This window comes from Rissa tridactyla, chromosome 12 (assembly GCF_028500815.1).
Source record: "Rissa tridactyla isolate bRisTri1 chromosome 12, bRisTri1.patW.cur.20221130, whole genome shotgun sequence".
In the NCBI taxonomy this organism is placed as follows: Eukaryota; Metazoa; Chordata; class Aves; order Charadriiformes; family Laridae; genus Rissa; species Rissa tridactyla.
The window spans coordinates 7,014,033-7,023,507 of record NC_071477.1 but is presented as its reverse complement, the minus strand read 5'-3'; the positions used below and the strand labels follow the sequence as shown (position 1 = coordinate 7,023,507).

Below are 9,475 nucleotides of genomic sequence, written 5' to 3'. Positions count from 1 at the left end.
ATATTAAGGTCATATCTTCCAAACACAAAAAAAGAGAAGAACAGGAAATCCTTGGACCAAAGTTAGGTCTAACCGGTAATTAAAACTAAGTGATAGGTTTTGATAGCTCTTATCACAGTCTTTGAGAGGGAAGCAGCCTTACAGGGGTGCTCTTCTGCAGCTACAAAGAGGAAACCACACATCTCATGGCCTTTCCCACTGATTTCAGGAAAATCCCTTATGCTGAAATGTGAACTGAAAACCAATTAAACCCTTACAGGAAGACGCGAGATGGCTTAGTCAGCCAAAGATGTTTCTTTTGCAGTCTTCTCATGGGCCCACACACAAACAGGCAGACACTCAAGTACACATCATTTTAAACGGCCTGAAACTGGTACTTCTGCAGGTCCAGGAGTGGCTGGTGACAGGCACAGCATGCAGTCCATCTCTAGCATGAAAGGAGTGGCAGCATCAGGGGGACAAAAATTTTCTGGTTGGGGGGGGAAGGGGGTGAGGTGTCTGTCCTTCACCTACGAGTATTTTGTCAGTACAGCAACAAATTGAGGTGCCCTAAGCATCAGTAGAAAAATCTCTCCCCGAATCCATCCACTCACAGCATCTGACAGTGCCAGGAGTGAGGTCAGTCGGCAGCATTAGGTTATTAGGCTTTAAAAGGCCAAATGCACCCACTGCTCAGCCCCAGCACCACAGGGCAATACAATTTACGAAGACAAGGGCTTCCAGGGAGATGAGGAAGATATTCCAGGGATTCCTGGCACTGACAAAGCTGAATAGCAGAATGCAGCTGGCTCAATCACGTCTGCTTGTCTCTCACTCTGTAAATGAGAGGACAAGACTGATACTGAGTATTATTAGCCTAAAGCACTTAAAATCCCTTGAATAAGACAAAGCACCTGCAGGTGCTATTAAGTGTTTTGCAATCAGGTCTGCTTTGTCTCCTTTTACGCTTGGATGAGAAGGAAAATTGTATATAATGTCCAAAAGTTGAGTCTGTTTAAATTAACCTGTTAACTGGCTGAAATTATGGAAACACTCATCCGAAAGCCACCTCATCGCAATCACTATTGCATGTTCTTTTTCCTCACTAAACGTAAAGGTTGGCAGGCCACCTCTTCATTTGCAGCACTGGTGTTTTGTGCTCCAGCCAGGGATGAAAGAAAATCCAGTGTGCCAGACCCCAAATGATGCAAACTGCTAGTGGTCTGCTTCAACAGGGTTTCAGCTGCTTGTATCAGGTGAGGATCTACTCTTCCAATTTGAAAATCTCTTCCATTAATCTGGTACAGACATATGCAACTTCCACTGACCTCAGCTGATGCCAGATTCATACTTGCCTTAGGTCATAGTGAGCCTTAGACTATAAAGTAACATTATTAGCTACGGACATGACTGTGAAGTGTATGAACTACAACTTCTTTGAAAAATACAACTGAAATCTTTCCAATATTGCATTTCATATCTAATATTGCAAGTGATTCTGCAGTCTGTGAATCTGACTACTAAAAATGCTCTTAGAAAGCTGCTACCCTAAGACATTAAAGAAAAAGACAGTGCTTAATCATCTGAGTGTTTACAACACGGTCATTGTATGTCCTCTTTGACAGATTCTTGTGAGGCTCCTACTTCCAGTTTTGTTGGATTTTGATAATCTCCAAGTAAACACAGCCCAAACCATACTTCCACAATTTATTATAACTAGTGATATCTTCATGATTTCAGATAAAAATACTAAGTCAATACTCAAGAGGTTCATGATTTACAAGTCACTTACTTAGTGAATAAGATCTAAAGTTTAATTTGTTGCATTTGTCAAATATTCTATTATCAAAAACTAAAACTCTACTAAGGCAGCTCTTCAGCATCAAATAACTGTACGTCAATAGAGAGCTGAGTAACCATCATGATGAAGTGTCCAGGTGATGAATTCAAGCACATGTTTACAGATATTTCCAACTCAAAGCCTCTAAAATAACGTGCACAGAATTCAAAAACAGCGTACTTTGCTTTTGCTTTGCTAAGATAAAACATTTTATCTGCTAAGTCCTTTCCTAAAATGAATAAAACTGAGGAGAGGTCTTCAAGAGTATTTCACCATTTCAGGTACTTGGAACTGCAGGAGAGTAGTAGGTACCTGGCTGCATGGGAGCAACCGACTGTTTATTATCCTCCAACTTCCTTTAACATTTCCAATTTCACCTGGCACAAACTATTGTTGAAAAAGGGTGAAAATAAAGCAAAATTATATGCATTTATCAGCTATTATCAGCTTGAATCTCATGATGAGTGTTAAACAAGGTTTTTCATTCAACAACCTCACAAGGGAATTCTCTCTAGAAAACTACATTATCCACACTTAGCAACAGATGTTATTTAATCTTCAGGGAAAGGCAAAGAGAAAGTAGTTTAACTAGTGAAGAAACAAGCAAGAAATAACAACATACAAAGAAAAGAAACCTTATAATATTAACTGCTTTCTAAAACATGACTAAGTTTTTTAACAAAGAAAACTATTTGTTTTTCTTTAATTTCATCACAGCCAATATTTCATTAGTTCTGCTGTCATCATCTTATTTACAGCTTTTTTTCTTGGAAAGGGAGTTCTTTTGGGGGCCAAATGATGAGAAAAAGGACATGAATGAAAGCCTCCTTGGTAAGAAACATCCTGACAGATCTAATCTCCACATTTTACCCATTTCATCTTTGTGGGTTTGGGGTGGGTTGCCCTGACATTTTAGAATCAAGGCTTGTGCTGGCAATATGTGAAAATATGAGCTTAAACTGTCTCATCTTTTCAGGCATAGAAAGGAATGAAGATCAGGTCTTGCATATCCTATGCTCTAATCAGTATCCCAGAATAGAAAACAGCAAAGATGCATTTTCCTCTGAGGCCATTCTAAAAAAAGAGGAGGTTGCCACTGCTAAATATCGTCAAATCTGGTCACAGGTAGTCACTCTAATGTAGTGAGGAGAGAGTACTTGCAGCTGCCTACCCTGCTGGCGGGCAGATTCTGGTCAGGATTAGACACAAGAAGCTCTACCAGCCAAACCCGAGACGTGCACAGGCTGAGACACAGAAATCTTTAGTATTTAGAAAACTTTAAGGCTCAAAATGCTGGTGCTGATTGAGTTCAAATGCTTCCACAGTTAGGGACATATTTGCATAATGAAATTCAATGTTCCTTTTTGCAATCTGGCCTTCAAGCTGATAAAAGTTTTCTTTTTTATGTGTTTTTAAACTATTATTTATAGAAGCACAGGTCACTTCCCTCAGTAAAAACTGTCTAAGTTAGATCACACTTGTTTAAAGAACTGATTTTAACTGTAGCAGTCTACCCAAATGATGATATTTGTATACAGAACTAATGCAAGATTTGAGCTCTAGGTGCATTTTGAAAGATTTCTAAGTGAGACCCTGAAGACCATCTCCACAATCCACCTCCAGTAAATCACTCTAGAGGCTGAAGAGTGGTGCTGTATTCAGAATCAGAGTACAGGCCGTTAAGTCCCCATAGTAAAACAAGCATAAAAATCACCCCTTGCCTCTATAAACTTTTGGGTGTGTGAAGACTCATCATAAGAAATATAATAACAAAAAAAATCAGAAAAGGAGAAGGGTAATTCTAGAGGCGAAAACCAAGATATTTCTATCTGCTTAACTGAATCAAAGTCACATCAAATTTGTGAAATACACAGATTCCTCTCCACCTGCAAGGAACAACACATTTTGGGAATTTGGGACTGGAAGTTGAAAGAATAAAATATGAGAAGGTGGCAATAGAATTGTCAGCGATAACTGATACAACAGGGGACTGAACTTAATGCTGCAAGAGGTGCTTTCCCTTCTCATGCACCTATTCTCCTCTGACCTATGGCCCCCGCTGCTGTCTGACTTAAACATGGCACCACATCACAAAGAGTAGACGACAGTTGCATAGCAACTGCAGGGACAGAACCCAAGGACTTCTCTCATTCAGCACACCAGATGATTAAAAACCAACGTCAATAATTTCAACAGTGAGTTTGTTTTTGAGTGCGGGGAATAAACAGGAACACAGCAGAAAGACAACACTGCTCCCTGGGTGCCAAATAAACATCCTCTCAGGATACCTGGAGAGAAGGCTATGAAATGTAACATTAATCATGGACTGCAGAGCCCAAGACAAGAGGTGAGAAGGGTATTTTATTCACTGATTTAAAATAGATGACACTTTCTATAAATTAACAGAGTTGCAACGAAACATTCAGATGTATTGTGAGCAAATCCCAAACATCCAAAACTTTGACTGGTCCCACTCAACCTGCATGACTTCCACACTGGATCTTCTCTGAACAACAGTCCTGAGGGCATCCCAGGCAGCAGTTTTAAGTTTTCCCTTGAGGCCTTGGGTATAATAGGTTTGAAGAGCTATGCATAAGGCAATATTTGGGGAGTACACACAGATGCCTCATCTGTCTAACTTTCCAATCTTCTCTTCACCAGGTTTTGGTGGAGGGAGGACCTAAACCAAGTATTATTTCATTTTATATGCCCTGGGCTGCAACAATTGCCATGGCTCTGCTCCCCTACCCAAGTGGACTTCACTATCTAGAAGACTGAGGATATGAACGTCTACTGTCATTTTAGTAAGTTTTAATAAGTGTCACTCCTCAGATGTAATGTAGCAAATGCCAGGATGCAAATGCACCACAACGCTGCAGTGGATGTCAGAGCAACCTGTCTATTTTGCACTGCAATGGATATGATCACCAACCATATCTCTGGAAATGAAGCAGGAGCTGACAGCTAAGGGGCAGCAACTTATTATAGTATTGTAAAATATATTGGAAAATTTCAGATCACGTAGGTTTTCCAATGGTGAGCAGAGAAATCCCCTTACACCTTTTGACAAGAAGGCCTTACATGTCGCTGCCTTTTATGCAAACACAGCTTCTTCCCATTTTTGCAAGGACCTTAGAATCAGTTTGAGCTTGTAATCAGATACATGAGGCTCTAGCCCACTATTTTTGGCACTTAACAGCAAAGCTAATAGTGCCATTAATCCACTTTGTTATATAACATTTAATTTCCACTTCGAATTGCATCTCAGTGCAAATGGTAGCTTGATTCTTGCTGTCAGGTCCATTCAGAAATTCATGATGAAATCTATTTAATGACTTATTCTCAGATTTAGCTGAAAGGCAGGGAAATCTGTAGCAGTCTTTTGAAAGAGTGTGGCAACAAGGGATGAAGTGCTCTGGAGTCGATATTTACAGGACTAATGCAGTATATTGCTGAGACTAACCAGATGGGGAAGACAGGACTACAATGTAAATGGCAAAGATCTCCTATGAATTGGTTGACATGTGGGTGCCCAAAACATAAGTGCCCCTCCATCAGCAGGTAAAGCAGAGCCAAGCCCAGAAGGATGCTGCTTCCCCAGGGTGAGCTCTCCTCCATGAATGGGAGCTCTGCCTTCGATCCTGTCCTCACCCTGGGAGGATACAACCTCCACCTGCCACTTCAGAAGACAGTACCCAAGGACAGAGCTGGCGGGGAGGGACATCTGTCCAGTCTTGCAAAGATGGGCTCCTGCTCGTTGGGAAAACAATGCTTACAAGGCCAGTGATAGTCATTATGTCTTGACATCACGATCTCAGTGCAATACATCAGGTCAAGGCAAGTGGCAAGAAGCAACTGGGGCTCACTGCACAAAATAAAGATAGCTGCTCTAGGCATAAATCCATAACTGCTACACTTGAACAGAGGGAATATCTTTTCCCTGCCATGGGATTAGATGCATGGGAGAGAGTCGGTTTTTTAAGCTATCTGCTTTGAAATACATCACTGTGAATTTAGGGACAAACTGATTAAGATCTTTAAAATGTTAACTGGGCAACCTGGTGGGTATCATCTGGAGATGGAATTTGAGATTTCTTGCCTCTTGGTATTGAATTATGGGTGAATAATAATAATAATTCTGTGGGCTCGAAATAAATCTGGAAAAGATTTGTGACTTTTGGAGCTAACAAACCTATAATAGAAATCCCATACGTCAGTATAGGTGACGTTGTGTTGCTTTGCTTTGATTCTAAAGTACTTCTGCAAAAACACGAGTCATGAAATATATAGACATCAGTGAGCACTTTCAAAAAAAATCAAAACTAACAAAATTCACTACAGAGATATAGTGAGTGAATAATGTGCAAGGAAAATCTACCTTACGTTTGCCTGCTGACATATGATAACTTACAATCTTCCTGGTTCTTCATCGGCTTAAAGTCAGTACAATTCCAGTGAAGATCAGTTATGGCGGGCTCCTGTGAGAAAAGGCAGCTGCTGGGGCAAAGGATTACTTTTGAAAGAGTAAAGAAAGGAAAGGGCACATGGAAGCTTGTTTAATTTCTCCATCAGAGATATCTAGCTGGGCAGCACTTCTAGTACAGGTGCCCAAGGGTGTATGGGCCTGCCAAAATACTGGAGACAGACCCAGCAACTCAGTATCACACTGGGTCAGACCAACACATCTCATAGCTCTGTGTTCACATGAGCTGCCCATGAAGGTCACTAAAAGAACCTTCGCTAGAAGTGGTCTGATATCAGAGCAGTCCCACATAGCCAGCATTTACACTAAGGAATAAAGGACTTTATAGAGATTTGAGGGATGATGAGAACATTCGAGAGCAGTTAGGTCAGAACGCTTCAGGCTGTTGGAGATGAAGGAAACCAGACCAACAATAAGTGTCCATTCTCATGAACTGGGCAATAGTATTAAAAAGAAAAGAAAATAAAATTTAAAAAAAAATGTTTAACTGAGGCAATTGAACTTTAACAACTCTGTCCTTGTTCAACTACAAATTAACTTCCATGTAACTGGTTTAATAACGAGCTGAGCCTCTGGCCCTCCTGGGATGACCCTTCTCTGCCAGTACAACATAGCACACTTCTGCAGACAGGGAGAAGGAAAGGAAAAAAAAAACAGGAAAAAAAAGGAAAGAAAAAAAGAAAAATCAAATCACAAAAGCTGGTTAAGCCTTTAGGCTGTCTGAGATCCTTCGGCAGAGCTGGAGAGTCATGACAGAGAGAGCACAGTGTGGAGACTCGCACCTGTGCTTCACTTGTGAGCAAGGAATTTAGGAACCAAAGTAAACAAACAAAACCCAAGCAATTTGTGGCAAGGAATGAAATCCCTGGGAGCTTGTCTCTGATGAAACCAACATTATCTAGCTAATGACAGCCTTTGCAGCACCTCAGCAACTATATCATGGGCATATGATTTGTACCCACATCCCATCTGTGCTACAGCTCACCCTCAGGTTGTTCTCTTTAACCGCACGGTCCAAAACCCAAGTGATCCCGGACACCCTCAAGTGAGGTGTTGTCTCTACTCAGCTGAGGGCTCAAAGAGCTCATTCGAATCAGGCAAGAGGAGCTCTGGCTCCAGGCAGGAGAGGAGCAGAGGCCAGGACAGCGTATGGGCATCCTGCCTGCCCCTGAACCCCTGCCACCTCCAGCTGCCCACCCCTGCTCACTTCCACGGGCAGGACCCGGCTGCCGAAAGCAGGCATAAAGTTTTGCTGGATGAAAATCCCATTTTTTCAGACGGAATTTAAGGCAAATCCATTCTATCCGCTATCTGCAGAGGGCGCCAGACAGTTTCAGATCTGCTGGTGGAGCCAGCGGTGGGGATGCTGTACCTGGTGTTCGCAGCTGTCAGTCAGAAAGGTGCCTGCTCTCTAATGGCCAATGTTCTGCACGGAGGGTTAAGTAGGAGTTGTTTTTTCTTTCATGCATGTATAAATCCCTTAGTTCCCTTTTCCTTTCTTGCCACTGAAATAGCAAGAGATACTTCACGGAGCCTGCAACATACTGGCAACAAACCTGCACCGGCCCCAGCAGATGATGCCAGATGAGAAAACTCCCTGCTTTTAATCATCAGGAGAGCTAGAACCAGCAGTGTGCTGCTGCCGATTTTTCCCTCCAGAGAAAACTCTTTGATGCCTGCAAGATTCGAAGCTGACTTTCTTATAAAGGAGAAGAGCAGCCTGTGACTGACACAAAACTCCCTGTAAATGCAGATATTTCTATGTTTCTACTTGTGAAAGCGACCTCAGAAAACTCTTGTTTGATTCCATTCCATGAGCACAGCAACAACTTGGAAGGACTTCTTTTCCTTTTTCTTTTCTTTCTCCCCTTCTTTTTTCTTTTTAGCCTGTGCTCTGTCAGGTCCATAATCATTTGTGAATTCAACTCCTTTGCTGACAATGAATACCACACACTTTGCATTTTCATTTCAGCCTGTGCTTAATGTCACCGAAGACTTCAATGACTCAATTCTGAACAACAGAAGTGGTGATGGATTTTGTGAGCAGGTCTTCATAAAAGCTGAGGTCTTCTTGACTTTAGGGATCATCAGCCTCCTGGAAAACATCCTTGTCATTCTTGCAGTGCTGAAGAATGGAAACCTACATTCTCCCATGTATTTCTTCCTCTGTAGCTTGGCTGTGGCAGATATGCTAGTGAGCATGTCAAATGCCTTGGAGACTATCATGATTGCAATCCTGAGCAACGGCTATTTGATCATTGATGACCACTTTATCCAGCATATGGACAATGTTTTTGACTCAATGATTTGTATTTCTTTGGTAGCCTCAATTTGCAACCTCTTGGTTATAGCCATTGACAGGTACATAACTATTTTCTATGCTCTCCGTTACCACAGTATCATGACTGTGAAGAAAGCTTTAACCCTGATTGTGGTCATTTGGATTGCTTGTATCATCTGCGGCATCATATTCATTGCCTACTCAGAAAGCAAAACTGTCATTGTCTGTCTCATCACCATGTTCTTTACCATGCTCTTTCTCATGGCCTCCCTTTACGTTCACATGTTCTTGTTTGCACGCCTGCATGTTAAGCGGATTGCAGCCCTCCCCGTGGATGGGGTGCCCTACCAGCGTACCTGCATGAAGGGCGCTGTCACCATCACTATATTACTTGGTGTCTTCATTGTTTGCTGGGCACCTTTCTTCCTTCACCTCATTCTCATCATTTCTTGCCCAATGAATCCTTACTGCATCTGTTACACTTCACACTTCAATACCTATCTGGTCTTGATAATGTGCAACTCAGTAATTGATCCACTCATTTATGCTTTCCGGAGCCTGGAGATGAGAAAGACTTTCAAAGAAATAGTGTGTTGCTGTTATGGCATGAGTGTGGGACAGTGCATGCTGTAAACATCTGGCTTTGTGCTGAGAATAGAGGATACACACAACAGGTATATGAATATATATATATGTATGTATGTATCTAGATACATAGCAGCTCCGCTTTAAAAGCGGTGCTCGAAGGAAGTGCACAGGAAAGAAAGAATTACCTTCTACTTGATGCCTTGTTTCATGCTTTTCAAAATTAAAATCAGATTCAACTAAATTATTTGAAATTATTTAAATAGCTATAACAGAGGGAAATCCAGAGTGGCTTACAAAATAGCTG

General features: G+C 41.6%; 1 protein-coding gene across 1 annotated transcript; it reads left to right on the top strand.

The window, feature by feature from the left end:
* Window positions 1-8,241: 8,241 nt before the first annotated feature.
* MC3R (melanocortin 3 receptor) lies at window positions 8,242-9,216 on the top strand. Its single transcript, XM_054218500.1, has one exon. It carries the CDS (start codon window positions 8,242-8,244, stop codon window positions 9,214-9,216), a length of 975 nt encoding a protein of 324 aa, XP_054074475.1.
* Window positions 9,217-9,475: the final 259 nt, after the last annotated feature.

What these genes read in the sequence shown, in the direction of transcription:
- MC3R (XM_054218500.1), top strand. Translation starts at nt 8,242, where the DNA reads ATGAATACCACACACTTTGCATTTTCATTTCAGCCTGTGCTTAATGTC.